At 38.5% G+C, this 21,746-nt stretch overlaps 1 protein-coding gene and 1 long non-coding RNA gene across 2 annotated transcripts; one reads left to right on the plus strand and one right to left on the minus strand.

Moving 5' to 3' along the window:
• Positions 1–757: 757 nt before the first annotated feature.
• Positions 758–18,025, minus strand: LOC121393352. The gene is made up of 3 exons (XR_005961008.1): positions 17,878–18,025; positions 1,233–1,265; positions 758–1,097 (listed from the first exon to the last, which is right to left on the minus strand). It is a non-coding gene; the product is annotated as an uncharacterized LOC121393352 (long non-coding RNA).
• A 256-nt stretch (positions 18,026–18,281) lies between these two features.
• Positions 18,282–21,194, plus strand: gadd45b.L (growth arrest and DNA damage inducible beta L homeolog). The gene is made up of 4 exons (XM_018254623.2): positions 18,282–18,451; positions 18,765–18,866; positions 19,070–19,286; positions 20,787–21,194. The coding sequence occupies exons 1-4, from the start codon at positions 18,282–18,284 to the stop codon at positions 20,898–20,900; spliced, it is 603 nt and encodes a 200-aa protein (XP_018110112.1). The 3' UTR covers positions 20,901–21,194.
• The last annotated feature ends 552 nt before the right edge of the window (positions 21,195–21,746 follow it).

The following is a 21,746-nucleotide window of genomic DNA, read 5'->3' on the forward strand; positions in this document are numbered from 1 at the left end:
TGAAATGTTGCAGACGCCCATTAAAGTTTATGGGCTTAAAAAAAATTGCCGCGCATACAGGTCTATAGGCGTCATTTTTGCAGCGAAACAAGGCAAAAAAATTCACCCATCACTAAAAAGGAGGCAACCAAACCATGTATTGCATCTACAAAAATAAATTCTTCAAGCAGTTAATCCTACAATTCTATGCTCGAACTGGGGGTAAAAAAAAAACATTTTTATATCTGTAGCAGAAAGCTCCGCCAATCTAGTGGCACTCAAAAGGCGGATCATAATCTACCAGTATATCCTTAGCTGGTGAGCAGGTGGTTTTGCATGTTGTGGCACGTTGGCTGCGGTATTCTTTATACTGTGCAGTAAGCCTTAACTATCACATTCAGTCTTGGAGCTTGGTTTTAATTTTGAACATACTACTACAATCTTTATAGTTCCTCCCCCCCATTTTATATACTTGTTAACATACAGTATATATTAGAGATCCACCTTATCCAGGATTCAGTTCGGTATTCGGCCAGGATTTGGCCTTTTTCACAGGATTTGAATTCAGCCGAATCTTTGTGCCTGGCCAAAATGAATCCTTAAAATTACGTGACTTACAAACAGGAAGTAAAATATTTTTTTACAGCAAGTGCAATTCTTTCACCCATCCCTAATTTGCATAATCTTTCACAAAGGATTCAGGGTTCATCCCAAAACAGTGGATTCAGTGCATCCCATATATATATATATATATAATGTAGTCCAACAGTACCAGCACTCTAATCGTTGTGTTTGTCCGTGGTGTATGATCAAAATAGCATAGATAGAGTAAGACGGATCAGCACTCACTGTATTGATGTGAAGAAAAATCGCTTTTTATTTTTAAGTGATTTACATCTTAACCTGACGTTTCGGTCCCACCTGGGGACCTTTTTCAAGGATATTGTGTAACTGTGAAGTGATCATTAAATACCCACCCCCCATCAGTGAAGTATGGCGCCAAAAATGATGTCAGCAGTTCAAATTGAAGTGTCAGAACAAAGTTTTTTTCTTTTTCTGTCTCTTTTGGTGATGATGTGCAGTATTGCTTTTCACCAGCAGGTGTCGTGGTTAACATTCTGTGTGGAGTGAAATCCATAAAAGGGAAACATTTGTACTTGAAAAAATAAACATTGTGTATACAAGAAAACTTCATATAAGATACTTCTTATTACATATAGACAAGAAAAGTAAGCAAATAGATGGTTACTTACAGGGGTAAAGGAAGTATGTATAACAATATGATTCTGTAAGACAAAAAAGGGGATATGTTAATATGACTAATCAAAGTTCGTGATTATGTCAACGCACATCAAACTATTATATCAAGAAACAACTTAATTGCAACTGCCCATTTAACCCCTTCGGGGTAACACAATCAAGCTCGTAAATCCAGAATGCTTCACGTTTCAATAATTAGTTGTTCAATATCTCCACCCCTAGGCGGTATAGGTATGTGGTCTATAGGCATACATTTAAACTGGGAGGGGTCATGTCTGGCCTCACACCAGTGCTTAGCAACAGGTTCTTGGGCAATGTCCTGTTTGTCCGGGTCTACCCTCCTGTCCGGGTCTAATGCCACCCTGATGCTTGCCCTGTGCATATTAATTCTGTCTTTGAGTTGCCTCACAGTTTTACCACAATATACTAGACCACATGGACATTTGATCACATATACCACCATTGTAGTGGTGCATGTCATCCTGTGTCTAATCCTATATTGTTTGCCTGTTCTGGGATGTCTGAACTCAGGTCCTGTAATCAATGTGTTACACATCACACACCCAGTGCATCTGAATACCCCGGACGTGGTGTTAGGAAATGTGTGGCTTGTGATTGAGTATATTTTTGAACTGGGTCAGATGGACTTAAATGTTCTTTAAGGTTAGTGTTTCTGGAATAACTGAACATAGGTCTGCGAGGGATCTTGACACACACCATCAGCATTGAACACTATTTTCCAGTGCTTAAGCACCGACTTTCTTGTGTTGCTGCAGTGGGGATTTATACTTACTGACATAATATATATCCCCTGCCTCTTTTTTCTTTATTGGATTGATTACGTATAAATATATAAGGGGATCATATAATAATCTCTCTAATGCTTTATTTACCAGTAGGTCTTTCCAGCTGACACAAGGTCACCCATTCCGATTAGAAGAAAAGAGGTTCTGCCTAAATATTCGGAAGGGGTTTTTTTACAGTGAGAGCTGTGAAGATGTGGAATTCTCTCCCTGAATCAGTTGTACAGGCTGATACATTAGATACCTTTAAGAAGGGGTTGGATAGCTTTTTAGCAAGTGAGGGAATACAGGGTTATGGGAAATAGCTCATAGTCCAAGTTGATCCAGGGACTAGTCCGACTGCCATTTTGGAGTCAGGAAGGAATTTTTCCCCCTCTAAGGCAAATTGGAGAGGCTTCAGATGGGTTTTTTTGCCTTCCTCTGGATCAACTGGCAAATAGGTAGTTAATAAAAAAAAAAAAAAAAGGTTGAACTCGATGGACATGTGTCTTTTTTCAACCTTACTTACTATGTTATCCATACTATGTAACTATGTTATTACGGGTTTCAATAACTCCTTACGATCAAGGCACATCATTAAATCTATAGTTTCCCTGATCAATCTGTCAGGGTAACCCAGTAGCGTTCCTAGAGGAGGGCGGGCCCTAGTGCGTGATGCGCAGCCGGGCCCCGCCCCCCTCCGTACGGCTGAATTTTAGTGGCGTGCGGCGCTGCCGGGGGGCCCTGAGGTGGTGCACCCCCGCTAGTTCCGCCACTGGGGTAACCCCTCTCCAGAAATTTCTGACCAATTTTTTCTAGGTCCTCCTGTTTCTGCTTAGGGTCGTTGTCTATACGTGCAACTCTCACCATTTGGGATTTGGGAAGAGAGTTTAAAAGATGCTTAGGATGATGGCTACTATAGTGCAGCAAACGTATTTCTGTCGGTGGTCTTAGTATATATACGTGTGTCTAGGCCCTTGCTTGATTTGTAGAGTAACACATCTAAGAAACTGATCTGTTGTGAACTATAGTTCAGTGTGAGTTCGATGGGCGTATCTAATCTATTGAGGCTGTCCACACATGATTCCAATTGCTCAGATGTACCGCTCCATAGGAAAAAGATATCATCTATGTAGCGCCGATAGAAACTTCCAAATTTTCTGAACAGTGTATGGCCATAGATGTGTTTTTGAACGATTTGAACGTCATTTTTGGCGCCATACTTCGCTGATGGGGGGTGGGTATTTAATGATCACTTCACAGTTACACAATATCCTTGAAAAAGGTCCCCAGATGGGACCGAAACGTCGGATTAAGATGTAAATCACTTAAAAATAAAAAGCGATTTTTCTTCACATCAATACAGTGAGTGCTGATCCATCTTACTTACATGTTTCTGGTTGATGCTACTATCTGAATAATGAAATGCTGATGCCAAAATGATCTTCATGGAGCTAAACAATGCCTGGTCAGAATTTGAAAATCAAGGATCAAGATCCCTTTTTTAGAAACATGCCACATTTAAGAAATGTATCTTCTTTGGTGTAACTCAGTTAGCATTTCATCTTTCATGAGCCCAATGTTCTAACTTTTGTATAAAGAAAAACAACAGTTATGAGAATTATTTTTCTTCAGCAGTGACTGACATACATTTACTTTGTTTGATGAATGCATTCCAGACCATATTTTAAGGCATTGTCTAACAAGCTAAATGCTAAAATCTCTTTCAGCAAATTGCTTAGTGCATGCTACACTCCAGGAGTGACACTTACAAGCACAAAATAGTTCCACGTTTGGTCTGATATAGAACAAACTATTGAAATACATAGGTGCAAACCAAAACTGGCATTTTGTCCTGACAGAATCTGCTCTGCCTTGTAAAGCAAAGATTAGGGTTATGTTTGCTGCCCAGTGGCACTCCCTAGTAGATGCCATTAGGGACGTAAATATGAATATGTATATATGACAATGTAGGAGCAGATCTTTTGAAATAAAAAGCACTCCATCTTACAGGTAAATCTATATCCCTTTTTAACATAAACACAATCAACAGGGCTTCTATTCAAAAGTCCCCAAAATTCAAAATCGTTTATTCATTTTACTTTTGTATACCTGGTTTCTCGGTTTGAGGGGAATACTTGGGCTTGATTCAGCAGGCTGAAACATTTTGTATCCTGAAACTGTATTTAGTTAGTTGCAATTATTTCTGAGACTTGCAGCTCCAGCACTGAATTAGGCATGTTTGCTGAACAATATGTTTGCCTTCCTTCCTTACTGACCAGCCACTTCTTCCAGAGATGATTCAAACAATGCTTGTACAAACCTTTTACTTGCTTTTTTGTCCCTATAGATGATTTGAATCTTCATTGCAAAGCCTTCAAAACATAAATAAAACACCCAGCTACTAAAGGGGTTAGGAAGCACGTAGTATAGGATGAGCCCTCTGTATATAGCCATGGTAGATTCAAAGCTGTTAGTGAGGCATTCAGGAGGGGAGGCAAGGTGCAGTGAGAAATGTACTGTTCTATCACTGGCTGATACTGGGGAGTGCAAGTCCCATAATTCATTGCAGCCTAGGAAAGGGGACTGAGAAGTCATGCATGCTATGCACAAAAATAGTTTTTCCAGTCCCTCCAGGAGGGAGCTTATATAACTGCTTAACATTAGTTGATTGAGCTAAAGTTAACGTGTGTACTCCCCTCTTAACCCCACATCACAAATAGACTGGAAAATCTTCCCTGCCGCAGGCAAATCTACCAAATGGGCAAGTCTTTAGGCAAGACAAAGTACACCTGTTCAGTGTTCTGCTTCGCACCCAACACCTGCCCTTAGTACCTGTACCAAAAAATGAATACCATTAATGTCCCTTTGCAAAGTTGTATATTAAAGCTATGGTTTCAAGTCAGTTTGCTCTTTGAAAGGTTTTTTTTTTTTTAATAAATCTGTTTACAAATTCAAATGTAGAAGATTCCTTATATTAATTTGTTGTAATCTATTTTAAACAAATGTGATGTTTTCTGCCTAGAGGCATAGAAACAATTTCACTTGCACTCCTGACAAAAGAATTGCTGTATATTCTCTGTATTGTACAAGATACCCCATAAAGTATGGAAATCAGATCATTTCTTCCAGCAGCCTGCGGTAAGTATATCATTACGCACAATATCATGTTTTAAGTGGGGTATGGAAACCCACTTTGGGCATTGTTAGCTGTGAATGGGGCATATCTATTAAAAGAGGTTCTGTTATAACCAGCTGCTGCATTTGAAGAGGAGTTTTGGTATACTGCACTATATTTACATTTAGTTCTTATGTTTTTGTGTTCATTTTTATCTATTTTGTCTCTTTCCAGCTTGGCATATAAAGTGCTATTGGGTTACTTTTAGTTACTGACCCTGGGAACAAGCAATGGTTCAAATGCCAGAATTTTATTTATTTATTTTTTTTCCCTCCTCTACCGCCACTCTAGATGTTTTCTCTCATCATTGAATACTAAATAAAGAACAGCATCCCACTTACTTACATTTCCATTTTCAAAAGCCCCTTGGTTTGTAATAGGTAAAATATCATATTGAGTACTGATTTACTTGATACCGTGCTTTATTTTCTATAATTGATTGTAGATGTATATTTTTCAGTTATGTATACAATCATTTTCATTGCATTATGTACATAAACACTTTTCTTCTATGTCTTGGTTGTGTATGTTTCATTAGAAACACTTTAATATTGCATTGTTAAGATAACACTCTGTATGTCATTTCAAGATTTTTTTTTGGGGGGGGATATTGTTTAAAGGGTAAGTTTACCTTTAAATAAGCCTTAGAATGTAGTTCTAAAAACAGAGAAGATCCCTGCAAGCTCAGATTGAACTTTGAGTGCCCAAGTGTGATTTGCATATCTGCCAGCTAAATTAACCTGAGCACCCTGAATGACATTGACCTAATAACTGAGTTGGTATTGCCTGAAAATAAAAATGCAGTGGTTGGTGAACAGGCATCCATATATGAATCAAGCTGTGACAGTAATAGTTTTAAGCAGTACAAGGATAAATAACTGGCAGCATGGCCAATCAATTATTTATATCTACTGTATACAGCATATATGCATAGTAGCATCTGACGGTGTTTAGCTTCTTGTAGTGTGAATGGGCTGGGAAAACAATTCAAGTTTCTCAATCCACCCCTGATTGCGTAATCTGGTATGGGGCCTGTTATCCAGAATGCTTGAGACCTGGGGTTTTCATGCCTTAATTCTGTTAAAATCATTTAGACATTAAATAAACACCATTGGATTGTTTCCCCAATAATGAGGATTAATTATATCTTAGTTGGGATCAAGTACAAGGTACTGTTTTATTATTACAGAGAAAAGTATTTTGAATTATTTCATTAAAATAAAGTCTATGGGAAACTATTTGTCACATGTAATTACATTCAATGGACTCTAGATGGTGTATTACCCTTAAATATTTAAACTTGAAAATCATCAGCTATGCCAGGCAGGGATAGGTCATAGATGCTGCAAAGCTTTAGCTGTCAGCAGGTTCCCACTATTAATTTGTATAGTCTGCTGTAAGATGCGATTGATACATGACTTTTTAAATTAGGTCCATAGGGAGCTGGTTGGATCTGTCCTTGAAATGTGTTCTTGAAATGCTAGAGCCTATAGTGAATCTCAGTCTAGACATGGATGTAAACAGGGGCTGTTAGGATCTGTGAGTTGTGGTTTAGCTGTCATCTAAACTGAACATGCAGTTTTAGTATTTCCTGGGATTTCTGAGGAATACAGTCATATAAAAAAGTTTAGGAAACCCTCTCAACCTGCATAATAATTTACTCCACTTTCAACAAAAAACATAACAGTGGTATGTCTTTTATTTCCCAGGAACATGAGAGTACTGGGGTGTTTTCTGAACAAAGATTTTTTTTTTTTTTTTTTTTAAATGTTTTTATTTGCACCAGAAATATCCAACAGACATTACAAAGCAAACATGTTATTACAATTGTGAATAAAACTTTGCAATTTTGAGACTGGGTCCGGTCTGCACACTGAACAAAGATTTTTAGTGAAGCAGTATTCAGTTGTATGTTATTAAATCAAATGTAAAAAACTGTCTGTGCAAATTTGGGTACCCTTGTAATTTTGCTAATTTGAATGCATGTAACTGCTCATTACTGATTACTGGCAACACTAAATTGGTTGGATTAGCTCATTAAGTCTTGAACTTCATAGGCAGGTATATCCAATCATGAGAAAGGGTATTTAAGGTGGCCAATTGCAAGCTTCTGTTTGACTCTTGACAGCATGGGATCCTCAAAGCAACTCTCAAAGATCTGAAAACAAAGATTGTTCAGTATCATGGTTTAGGGGAAGGCTACAAAAAGCTATCTCAGAGGTTAAAACTGTCAGTTTCAACTGTAAGGAATGTAATCAGGAAATCGAAGGCACAGGTACAGTTGCTGTAAAACCCAGGTCTGGCAGAAAAATACTGGAGCGGCTTATGTGGAGGATTGTGAGAATGGTTACAGACAACCCAAAGATCACAAAGACCTGCAAGAACATCTTGCTGCAGATGGTGTATCTATACAACGTTCTACAATTCAGTGCAATTTGCACAGAGAAAATCTGTATGGCAGGGTGATAAGAGAGAAGCCCTTCCTGCACTCACCCCACAAACCGAGTTGCTTGTTGTATGCAAAAGCTCATTTAGACAAGTCACAGTCATTTTGGAACAAAGTGCTTTGGACTGATGAGACAAAAATTTAGTTATTTGGTCATAACAAAAATCACTTTTGCATGGCGGAAAAAGAACACCGCATTCCAAGAAAAAAACCTACTACCTTCTGTCAAATTTGGTGGAGGTTCCATCATGCCGTGGGGCTAGCTCAGGGACTGGGGCCCTTGTTAAAGGGATACTGTCATGGGAAAAAAATTTTTTTCCAAAATGAATCAGTTAATAGTGCTGCTCCAGCAGAATTCTGCACTGAAATCCATTTCTCAAAAGAGCAAACAGATTTTTTTATATTCAACTTTGAAATCTGACATGGGGCTAGACATTTTGTCAATTTCCCAGCTGCCCCTGGTCACGTGACTTGTGCCTGCACTTTAGGAGAGAAATGCTTTCTGGCAGGCTGCTGTTTTTCCTTTTCAATGTAACTGAATGTGTCTTAGTGGGACATGGGTTTTTACTATTGAGTGCTGTTTTTAGATGTACCAGGCAGTTGTTATCTTGTGTTAGGGAGCTGTTATCTGGTTACCTTCCCATTGTTCTTTTGTTTGGCTGCTGGGGGGGGAGGAAGGGGGGTGATATCACTCCAACTTGCAGTACAGCAGTAAAGAGTTATTGAAGTTTATCAGAGCACAAGTCACATGACTTGGGGCAGCTGGGAAATTGACAATATGTCTAGCCCCATGTCAGATTTCAAAATTGAATATAAAAAAATCTGTTTGCTCTTTTGAAAAATGGATTTCAGTGCAGAATTCTGCTGGAGCAGCACTATTAACTGATTCATTTTGAAAAAAATGGTTTTTCCCATGACAGTATCCCTTTAAAGTCGAGGGTCGGATGAATTCAACCCAATATCAACAAATTCTTCAGGATAATGTTCAAGCGTCAGTCACAAAGTTGAAGTTACGCAGGGGTTGGATATTCCAACAAGACAACCCTAAACACACTTTGAAATCTACAAAGGCATTTATGCAGAGGGAGAAGTACAATATTCTGGAATGACCATCATAGTCTTCTGACTTGAATATCATGGAAAATCTATGGGATGGTTTGAATCAGGCTGTCCATGCTCGGCAGCCATCAAATTTAACTGAACTGGAGAGATTTTGTATGGACGAATGGTCAAAAATACCACCATCCAGAATCCAGACACTCAATAAAGGCTATGGGAGGCGTCTAGAGGCTGTTACATTTGCAAAAGGAGGCTCAACTTAGTATTGAAGTAATATCTCTGTTGGGGTGCCCAAATGTATGCACCTGTCTAATTTTGTTATGATGCATATTGCATATTTTCTGTTAATCCAGTAAACATGGTCACTGCCGAAATACTACTGTTTCCATAAGGCATATATTAAAAGGAAGTTGCTTCTATGAAAGCTCAGCCAATAATAAACAAAACTCCAAAGAATTATGAGGGGTTCCCAAACTTTTTCATATGACTGTACTTACTTAGCTGCCTTTATCCATGGTTAGGACCATAGTTTGGAATGCTTGTGTAATGCCCACTTTCCCTGCACTAAAGAAACTCACAGTAATTGGTAAACTCTAAAATAACTGTTAAATTGATATTCAGCTCTTTCACTTCTAACGGCAAGCATTAATGGGTCAAGATTATTTATGCTCCTGACCCACAGATTAAAATCTAAGTGAAACGAGGGTTTATTTACCAATAATTGGCATTTTCCAGACTATCCATCTTGAATCTAACAATCCCCAGTCTCTCTCTCCCTGTACAGCTTTACTGGGACTTTTACTTAAGCAACCCATAGCAACCAATCAGATATTTTGTTTTCTAACTTGTAGGTTACTGTTGAAATCTAATTGCTGATCAGTTGCTATGGGCAACATCAAGATAAGTAGGCCCCTTTAATAATAAAGATCTGAACAATGTGAGAGATATCTAATAAATCTGTTAGTGAACAATGCTGTGCTCTTAAAGGGAAACTATCTGCACTCAATCCATTATTAATATATTTAGGACATTGAGACATTTTGTGCCTTAGGGTCTGGCCACATGAGCAGATTCGGGGAGATTGGTCGCCCTAGGAGATTGTCGGGGTGACAATCTCCCTGAACTGCCTTCCCCCTGCGCTCCCCCGGCTAAAATGAAAATCGCCTGGGGGAAGGCACACACGGCGCTTTGTTTTATTTATTTATATATATATATATATATAATCAATTCACTTTACCAAGGACTTTACCAAGGATACACAAATGTGGGCTGAATCATTTGACCGGGAGACGATCCTGAGGGGCTCCACTAGGGCCAACGGAGACAAAACGGATGATATTTTTTATATGACTACTTTTGACGCACGTACCCCACTAATCAAAAAATCTATTTCACAGCACTGGCCAATAGTGAAATCCGATATGGAACTGACAGCATTGAATCGGAAAAAGATTAGGTTTGGCCATAGGCGGAATAGTAATCTGAAGGAAATCCTCTTCCCCACGGACCCGGTAAGCAAGTATGTGTCAAGGACAATTACCAGTAAGGTGGGCGTATTCAGATGTGGTAACTGTACTATGTGCAATTCTTTAATAATAGGTGAAACATTTTCCCATCCCTATACGGGTAAAGTTTATCACATAGACACTCGTGCACATCCCGGAATGTAGTTTACATAATTAAATGCCCATGCGGATTTCTGTATTGCGGGAAAACCTGCAGGCAGCTAAGGGAACGCATCAGTATGCACCGCTCGACCATCAGAGCGGCTCTTGATCCCAAACCCAAAAAGGAAACAAAACAGGACATATCTGTGGCACAACACTGGCTGCAGGCTAAGCATCCAGCCTCTGCCTTTAAATGTATGCCGATAGACTGTATTGCGGATTTAACCAGGGGAGGTGATATTGACCGCATGTTGCTACAAAGAGAGGCGTTTTGGACATACGAACTAAATTGTGTGGCCCCGAGGGGCTTGAACAGCTCATTAACTTTAAACTGTTTCTTATGAATAACTTGTCCTGAAAAATCGATACATATAAATACAAAACATATAAACATATACATATAAATACTAACTCTACTAAATATGTGTATGTAAAAACATAAGAATATAAGAATATATTTTCATTAAGTATATAACCACTGTGTATGGTATATGTAACACAGACCCTGCTGTGAATGTAACTGTGGAGTCAATTCATCAGGACTGACTAGTTTTGACCCAGATGTGTTAGCTATTATGTGACAACAAGCATATAGAAAGTAAAAATTGACACATATAGCTTTTTTCAGCCTTTCAACACTAAAATTAGATACAAGTATAACATCTAGGGTTGTCAACAGTCAGACGAATGTAACATATTATAGTTTGATAAATGTAACACATCCAAAGGTTGACTGATTTTAACAGCTGATCGGCTGTTTTTTAGCTTGGTTTTAACATAGCACTGCCTCACTTTATGGCTTAATTTGCACTCAGTATGTGAATTTTTTCGTCTTAATAATGTATAAGATGGATGCAATGTGCACTTGGTCACTTTCAATATTTTAACACCAGTAAATTTAATACCTTTTAACACTGATATTGTAATTTTGGTACTAAACAACATGTTTATTTTTTTAAGGATGATTGATGTCACTTCCTGTTGAAGGATCTGTGGGATTATGGGTATATAAACACGTGTAAGATTAAACATGGTTGCCTTGAGAAAGGTCCCTGAGTGGACTGAAACGTCATGTCGGCTTTACATGTATTTTTAATACACTTTGATTTTTTCACTAAAGAACTCGGTGTTGCTGGTCATTTCTCATATATATATATATATATATATATATATATATATATATATATATATATATATATATATATATATATATATATATATATATATATATATATAGTGGATAATGTACCCCCTACTGTAATGTATAAAGATATTATGTCACCGAGGAGTTATGTGACCATATAAAAGCTTTTATACAGGTCACATTACATTACTCCGAGGTGACGTCTAATATCTTTATAAAATTTCAGTAGGGGGTACATTATGCATTATAATCTACATTTTGTGTGAAATGTTGGGGGGGTCATTGTCCAAATCGGGCGCCCAATTCGGGCTCGCCGGTGTTCAATTTGAACACGGCAGCGTCAAATTCGGTGGCCGGGGACCCCTGTTATAAACGGCGCATTCTGATGTCAGAACACGCCGTTAGGATATAATTTACAGTCTGGTCCCATAGAGAAATGACCGTATGTATGTATATATACATACCTAACAAGTCCTTGGAGTGCAGTTCTTTTGGTAATGTATGAACTAGTTAATGGCCCCATGTAGTGAATAGAGTAAAAAGTGTTACATATCAGAAGGGAACGTATCCACTTGTTGGGCAGTAAAACTCGGAACATCAGAACTAGCAGCATTGTAGGCAACGTGACCCATCTTAGAAGCTATTAACTTTTTTGGTTTACACTGGTTGCTAAGGATCCTAGCAACAACTTTTTGGCACTAACTTTAGCCTACTTAAGTATCCTGTTAATGCACTGTTATGTTCTTTTCCCTGACTAAGGTTCCAACACGGAACCGAAGGTTGGAATAAATAAACCTTGATTTAAATTATTTTTTTTTTGTTTTGTTGATACATTCTTCAGTGTGGCGTCACTTGATGATACACATGTTGCCTTAAATAGACTGGCACCCAGGCATTTTCCTACTTATGGTTGTGCGCTCCACCAACTATTTGACATTTGGGGGGTTATTTACAAAATGTGATATTTTTTTTCTGGTTGAGGGTTTTTGGAGGAAAAAAAACCCTTACATTTTCGAGATTTTTAATACCCTGAAGCTGCAAAATTCTGAATCATAAAATCCTCCATCTCAAACCTGCCGAGGTCATGTATAAATCATTGGGAGATGTCCCTTTCACAATTTGAAGATATTGTGATCGGCACTGGATTTCATCCAATAATCAGACAATCAGGTGATAAATCCAAAGTTTTTCGCTCAATTTTGAGGTTTTTTTCCTCACACAATTTTATTTTATTGATAAATAAGATAAAATCGTGGATGGGAGTTTGGTCGAGCTTGGTTTAATAAAAATATTTGAGTTTAACTAAATAACCCCCTTGGTGTTATTACTAATTTGTTTTTATAACTTACTTATTTTAAATAAATTCCATTATCTCAACCAGTTGACTAATAATGATAATGGGGCTGATTATTCAATAGCTGGAGAACAGTGTGACAGCTGGTGACTGTGTGACACCATCTTCCTTATGAAATAGTTAATGATATAGATAACTGAACTCTATCCCAAGATTCTTTAGGCATCTGTCCTCTCAGGTAGTTATATAAGGGCGAACAATCACAATATGGATATTTGCTATCCGTGGATTTTACTGTGCTTTTTTTTTTTATAGTACCAACAAATCACAAACAATGTTATAAGTATCAGAGCTGCTTCTACTCACTATGGTTACCAAGGTGATATGCAAAACTATATAAATTTTAACCACCTCTCTTAGATTTTAGTTGTGGAAAAATGTCATTCACTCAAATAATGAAACAACTTAAATCTGTTCAGGGATTTAGGATGATACTTCTAAATACATTAGCAATGCATGTTTCATTCATCTGTCTGCAACCTACAGAGTGGGAATGAGTGTCTAACATATGCCTTATGCTATAGTATTACACAGGCTTACATTTTACAATAGTTAGATCACAAGAACAGTTATTTCAGTGCATGTTTAATAGTTCATATTTCAGAAAATGTGCTCCTCTTTGCTGAAAATAATACACCAGTCTAGGGGTATGTTTAACAGCAATGTACTACCATTTTCTGTGTTTACCCAGTGGTCCCATTGGTCTTGGCTAAGTAGCACAGTAGAATAACAATGACAATTTTACTTTTTCTTCTTACTGCACATAGGGTTGCCACATTTTCTGTAAAAAAAAAAATACCAGCCTTCCTATATTTATTATTATTATTTATTTTTCCCCTATTAATAACACTGGCATGAAGCATCATTTTTACTAGCCAGGTAGCAACCCTAACTGCACATAAGTACCATACCGGACAACTAAAGGCGTTGCCCATAGCAACCAATCAGATCTTTTCTGTTGTTTTCTAACTTGTAGGTGACTGTTGAAATCTAATTGCTGATCAGTTTATATGGGCAACATCAAGATAAATAGGCCCCTTTAATAATAAAGATCTGAACAATGTGAGATATCTAATAAATCTGTTAGTGAACAATGCTGTGCTCTTAAAGGGAAACTATCGCAATAATACATTTTTATAAGCTTTATCATACTGAAAAAAAATTCTAAATATAATCATTTAAAAATTCTAATATAATCAAGTTACTCTTCACTGTCCAGCTCTCAGCAACTTTCTCTCTTCATGCAGAAGTTAGGAATCTGATTTGGGATGGCAGTAAGACCATAAATACATTTTAGAGGGGTTCTTTTGCCTAGAAGATGTATTTGAGAATACTCTTGAAATCACCAGAATTCCAAATCCAGAATTTGTACAAAAGTCAGTTATTTTGTTCGATTTTGTTTGTGCTGTAATCCGTTATTTGAGTAATTTCTAATAAATCTGCTTGGAAAGGGAGCCCCCCTAGAAGATATATTGGATCTGTCAATGAAAATCTTGACTCCCAACTGCTGCATGAAAAGAAAATGAACAGAAATAGATGCTGAGAGGGAGACAGTGAAAAGTAACTTGATTATTTCAGAAACTGTACATCATTTTTAATTGATTATATTTTGGAAGTTTCCTTTTCAGTATGATGAAATGTATATGGAATTCTTATTTTTGTGATTAAGGTCTACTGGTAAATCACAATCTGCCTTCTAGGCAACACTGTCCTAAGTTCACACAACGGTAAACTGTCTTGTCCTTGTCTCACCTACTTCATACAACCCTCAAGATTCATTCTTCACCTTGTCTTCTCTAATATGACCCTTGTGGAAGTGAGCAGAGTGAACAAGTAGTTCTTATTAATTGAGTCTGTCATGGGAGACCTTAGAGAGTAACAGGAAATTCTAGGGTTGGGGGGAAAGCAAAACGGCAATAATGAAAGGGATAGGAGGGGTTAAAAAAAGGGACTAGGAATAGAACTGAGTGGACAAAGTGAACAGACAAAGTGAACAGACAGAAGGATGAGGAAGCTGGACAGATAGGAGCAGACAGACAGGAGCAGGATAGAATATACAGTACCTAAGCAAGGAAGGGTAGAAAAAGACCACACAGACCAAGAAAAGGAATCCAATGTCAGAAAGGGTAATACAGCGGACACACAGGACAGGCAGTTGAAGGATACAAGGATACTTAGGCAAGGGAAAGTAGGGTAGGCTAAAGTACTTTGCTTTTCGGGCATGAACAAATGTTACTACATTATAACTACCAGTTTGGGCTACCCCCACCATTGCAAAGTCCTCCACAGTAGCAATTACAGATTCATTTGCTAAAAGAGATTAAATATATTATAGGGCAGACAAGCAGGAACAAGGTAAAAGGCCACTTCATAAAGCAGTCTATTTGGTCTGGCACACCAGTTCTGCTTGACTTTGTATAAAGTACCTTTTTATCTCAAATACGTTCACAATCAATGGAAAGGTTTATTTGTTTCAGCCACAATTGGCAGGCAGGGAGTAGTAGGCTGTTTTCACTGCAAAGTTCAACTACATGCTTGAAATAGACTACAACGTGAATTGCGCATCATCACAGGAAACCCAAATTTCTAGGTTAGGAAGGCAGATGGATACTGTGATACTTCTAATAGGGGTTTGAACACATGTTCTCAAATGTTCTTGCAGCATGGTGCCTGAGATGGGTGCTGGTCACCTGGACAAATCCAGATTTTTAGCTGGGATGGTAAGAAGGGCACTCAGAAAACACATCCATAGTCTGAGGCTTACATTAAGCTTTCCAGCTTCATCCATGCATTATCTTCCCAAATAAAGGATGTTAGCAATGAGTTCAGATTTCTGAGAGAGATTTTTGGTATGAAAGTTAAATGTGCATAACTATATACAGTATACTGAGTAATATCACCAGTTTATATTAAGTTTATACACCTATAAGGGAAGATTAGCTCTGATTTGAAATTGCCTTGAATCAGCTGAATCTTTAAGTTATGAGACAAATTTCTTTAGGCACATTATATACTACTAGACATTAAGCCCATTAAATTAACGGGCGCTAGAGGTCCGTGGGGCACATGCGCAGTAGTGCAATCCCACGGACACAGGGACTGGACGCAGAGACACTTCAACTTTATTATATACTATACTATAGTCATGCACTAGGGCACAACTCATAGAACCCTTATATGAGACTATCAGGCATTACTGGACCAATGTTCATTTGGCCAACTAGCCAGTTTGAGCTAAAGTATGCTGATGCTCCATCCATCCACCCACCAGGAAGGGACATGGATCTGGAGAGACCAACTGCAGTCCAATATGAGTTCTTTCATAGGTTACTGATTTAGTAAAGCCCCAGTAAACAAAATGAACTATATAGAGGTATTACCTAGGTACACAGTAATGTAAGACTAAAAAGACATTTATTAAAAATGTTCAACCCATTCAAAAACAGTATGTAACCTCTAACAGGGCAGCAAAAGAGGGATATGAATTCTTAACACTTTGAGGAATGAATACAAAATAACTGCAACATCACTAATCAATTAGCGTACCCGCATTCTGTGAAATACGTAGTGTTTTATAAACGTATGCTCAGGGCCGCCATCTGGGGGGGACAAGTATCCCAGGCCCGGGGCATGAAGGGGGGCCCAGCAGTGCTGCACTTTTGACAGAGCCCCCCCTTGAGAGCGCCGAAGCCTGTGGCCATTTTTTAAGTCCTGAACAGCGAAATGCGGAAGTCCCGAAGCGGCGAAAAGACCCAAATTCACAAAAACAGCCGAAGCCGAACTCCCGAAGCAAGCAAAAAAGACCCGAAGCAATGAAAATAGCCGAAGCCAAAGTCCCAAAGCGGCGAAAAGACCCGACGTCACGAAAACAGCACGAAATTGAAGTCCTGAATCGACAAAAGGACCCAACGTCACAGAAGGAGGCGAATTTGAAGTCCTGAAGCCATGAGTTCAATTCTACTGAACATCAATTTGGCCAGCAATGTATTATTTAATACATTAATTCTATAGGCCCCTGCCACCAATGTTTTTTTTAAAAATGTTTTAAAAAAAAAATTTAACTTGTAAGGGGGCCCTGGCACTAATGTTTTTTTTTTTTTTAACTTATAAGGGGGCCCTGACCATCAATAGCTTTATATAACTTGTGTGGGGGGGGGGTTACTTTTTTAGCGCTATCTGTGTGGTCTTTTAACTGTGATGTGGAGTGGGCGGGGTCTGGGGTAGGGCTTGGGCAACCAGAAAATTTTGTTGTACGGGGCCCAGTGATTTCTAATGGCGGCCCTGCGTATGCTATGGGCAGCTATCAGGGAGGTACAGGGAGTAGTGAAATCTGAAGCCCTATAGCAGCAGAGGGGGCCATAAGCAGCATAAAAGTGCAGTCAGCAAGAAACGTAACAAAGAATGAGGGAAAATTGGTGGTTTGGGTGGATCATGGGCAGAATTTTAGCATAATGGAGTAGGACTAGGATGGATTGGGGACGTGCTAGTGTGTGTGTGGGCAGGATGCACCCATGTGTTGAATGGGTTAATAATAATTTGGGAGCGAGTGCTGGGGAATGGAGCCCTATTAACGTAACAGTATGATGATGCACTGTGACTAGGATTGCCACCTCATCCCTGTGATACTGGCCACATATTGAATCTAAATTTTGCATGGCTAATTAGCAAATAATTTAGATGCATGGCTGCACATAACTCAGTCCAGTCTGCAGCATATATCTAAATGAATTGCTAACTAACCATGCAGGATGTGGATTCAATATGTGGACGGTATTACAGGTGTGAGGTGGCAGCAACCCTACCCCTGTCCGTGGCCCTGCCCATATCAGCTCCTGTTAAAAACTGTGTGATAGGGGCCATAGACTGTTATTAGAGTCGTGTCAGCGAAGCTGTGAACTGAATGTCTCCCATTTCCGGGGTTATGGACTTCTGCTACATTACTAATTACTGTAAACCCACATTCAATGGGCAACTACACTTTCCCGCTTATAACACGAAAGCACCTTACCATGCAATTCTCATTTCATACCATCTATAGCGTTGCTCACAGCGAACCAGCAACAGGCACAGCAGGCGGCGAGGTCAGCGTAATATCAGTGACGCGCAGTGTAGGCGGACCTCAGGAGTGACTAAATGTAAGACTTAAAAATAAGACATAGTCTTCAGCTACCGGCTTGGTTTCCCTCACACTACATTAAGTAATCGACTGTCTGCCCCACCCCCAACATATCCTGCCTGAGACAACCAATAATACGGCCATTCCACCATAACCACATATTATACTGTACAATAGTGGCATTGGCCCCGTACCATCATATTACCATTGGTGCTGGATTCCTCTGCACTAAAGCCACGCCCTTCAGCCAACAGGCTTGAGACGTTCTAACTCCGCCCCCTTTACAAATATGAGCAATGAGAGGCATGTGTGAGGCAGTGAGAATTGAACAGGCTGTGGGAGCAGTAGGAGCTCTAGGAATGCGGGATTACTGTGATTCTGGAAGATTATTGAACTCACAGTACAAGAGTTGCTGCAACACTATGACTTTTGAGGAAATCGCCTCCTGTGACAATCAAAAGAGAAAGTAAGTGATATTATACAGAGATATACTGCTGACCTGCACACTAACAACTTTCTATCACTCATTTCCACCCCACTGATGTATACACATAAAAACAGATAGACAGTGTACTGTTCTTTCCTCAGATACAGTATGTCTGTAACCTTTATTCTGTTTATACTTAGAATTGGTTGCTGTCTGTTTGTATAGTTCAGCCTCCTTCATAAGAATATTTCTGTTAAACACACACAGAAATTTCATCCAGCATCTCATTATGTTTTTTATATATAAATGTGAGTATAGAGATCTCATGTGTCTATGTTCCTTTTCCCATCAGGATGCAGCCAGTGAGCCGGGCTCTGGAGGAGGTGTTGGTGGCTGCCCAGAAGCGTGATTCACTGACAGTTGGGGTTTATGAATCTGCAAAGCTGATGAATGTGTACGTTTTATTTTATTCATTAGTTGATACATGCTATATACATTAGTAGGGTTAGGGATCCAATGAGTGGGAAGCTAAAATTCAATCATGTGTAACAAACCTAGTGGGGTGATAACATTTTGATCAAAGGGTTTAAGCAATAAATTAATACCCCCTAATACTCATTCATTTTTCTAATGCACTATGGTTTTATTTTTAAACAGAGATCCGGACAGGGTGGTACTGTGCCTGCTTGCCTCAGACCCCGAACATGAAGACAATGTTGCTTTAAAAATCCACTTCACTTTAATAAAAGCCTTCTGCTGTGACAATGACATTAATATTGTGCAAGTGTCTGGTCTGCAGCGTCTGTCAGAAATCATTGATGGCCATTCAGAAGCAAACTCTGAGCCTAGTGACCTCCACTGCATTCTGGTTTTGGTAAGGTTCTTCTACTTTCCTTACTTTACTTTACAGGGGAACTGATTCTGATATAAACATAAACTCAAGCTGTTAACAGATGCTTGATTGTATTCATTGGTAATTGCTCCATGAAACTAACCATTTTGTGGTGAGGAGACTATTCCCTTATGAAGATGTTTTATTTCTGTTATAGAGCCTTTGAAGGCCATTTTGTCTGCCTAACTTATTGTGTAACTATTTATGATAGAAGGGAATGAACATTCTGGAAAACTGGTCTAATTCATCAAGCTATAAAGGCAATGTTAACTGACTTTTTTTTATAGAAAAAACTACAATTCAACTACAATACAAATGTGTTTGTAAAATGTATTATTACAATATTAAAATTATTTGTAAATTTATTTGCTGTTAAAAATAGGGATGGACCGAATCCAGGATTCTGCCTTTTTCAGTAGGACTCAAATTCATGTCCATGTGGCTGGCCAAACCGAATCCCAAAAACCATGTGATTTATCGTCACACAAACAAGGAAGTCAAATAATTTTTAACCACGCTTTGCGCTCCCATTCTCTTTCATCCTTGGTTCCCTAATTTACATACAGTGGAACCTCAATTTTAAATCCCCTGATTTTAAGTTTTCCCTGATTTTACATTGTTGTTTTGTGGTCCCAACTAAATACTATGCATAATACTTTTCCCTGATTTTACATTTTCTTGGATTTTACACCATTCTTTTCTGGTCCCCATAAAACGTAAAATGGGGGTTTTACTGTATGCAAATTAGGGTTCGTCTTGGTATTCTGCCAAATCTTCCACAAAGGATTCGGCATTTGGCCTAAAATAGTGGAATTGTCTGTCCCTTGCTATTGCCTGCAATGGTGGTAAAAGCTAATAGTATGTGAGGTCATATCTCTGGCAAATATGGTTATGTTCCTTGTAAGATTCTTTTTCCTGGCTGATAGCTTGGGTGATGACAGCATAGCTGCCAATCCCCTTTGCCTTCAGTAAAGCATACACCATTTCCCCTCCAGCAAAGTCTTGTGCACCCCCATGCCTGCCGGGTGGTTTTCCCTTCACTGATAAAGCACAGGTTATTCGAAAGGTCTGCGTGTCAGTGTTTAAACTAGATAGCCCACCTGTTTTGCCACTTTTTCAATACAAATGCAAACATTTCTGCCTCTGCTTTGGGTTTCTTGTAAACAAAGGCACTTTATTAGTTAGTGTCTACCGTACATTAACAGCTGCTAGTGCAGAGATGCAATGCTAGTGATTTTTACTGTATGTTTACAAGCACACATGAGCTGTGGGAGGGATCCGTGGGCAGTGGATTGTAATTTGCATGCCTATTATTTAGCAGCTAAAAAGGAAGGTGGATGTTGCAGAATCAAGATGGCAGCTACAACCAGTGTAGTTGGTAGAATCATTAAACAAAGGTGACTGGAGACATGCATATGGTTGGTGGAGATCCTGTTGACAAAAGATGTTTTAATTTGCATAATCTTTTTTATTTTGCCGTAGGATTCAATCACAGATTCATGGAAATGCTCAAGCTGGCATCAAATCTCTAATTACTGTTCAGAATACAGGAGCAGGAGTCAGTGGGTGCCCTTTGTTTCCTTGACAGAACGGTGACTGGAATAAAAGGTGTGAGATTAATAGAAATAGTGACCAGAACGTCGGATCCATGTTGTCATATGAAAACTGTCCAGTTTTAAGGAAACTGGTTGGCTGCTACATGGACAATTATCAATTTTTACCTAAAGAACTCAGAAAAACATGGCTTTTTTTGTATATTCTGGGTTGAAGTTTTTATTTGTATTTTTTCTAAGCGAGAAGAGCAGCTGGTTCTGCAATTCATCTGTATATAATATGAATATGGACAATATTTAATCTGCTGTACAAATAATAAAATTTATTTTATTTGGATTGGAGACTAAACGGCTGTTGCATTGGGAAGGGGTGCATCTTTTCAGAAACAAAAAAAACAAAAAAACAAAACAATATTATATAGCAAGATCAAGGATCTTTTACCTGAATTGTGCTGGCCACACATGTTAAGATCCATTCATTTGGTGAAGCTGCCAAAGTGCAGATTTTTACAGAATCTAGGTGGTGGTGCAAGTCAAGCTGACCCAGTGATTGTGTAATAAGAGGGGCCTATGCTGACACATTTGTAAATGACAATATCAGTTGACCAATTCAGAAGTGAAGAGTGGTAACATATTACTTGCTGAAGTAAATTGCTTTTTTTATCAAGAATATTAAATCTAATATATAAATGCTTTGACCTTTTAAATTCCAGAAATGTAGAATCTACATCAGCAGCATAAAATGTTCTGTCTGCTAGGTGATGTAGATTCTACATTCTCAAGGGTATGTTAAAGGTAAATATAGGATATTTTCAATAAAGCAAAAAAAAAAAAAAAAAACCTTTCCTTTTAGATATAAAGAGCTAGCACTGTGTATGGTACCAACACA

This window comes from Xenopus laevis, chromosome 1L, assembly GCF_017654675.1.
Source record: "Xenopus laevis strain J_2021 chromosome 1L, Xenopus_laevis_v10.1, whole genome shotgun sequence".
Classification (NCBI taxonomy): Eukaryota; Metazoa; Chordata; class Amphibia; order Anura; family Pipidae; genus Xenopus; species Xenopus laevis.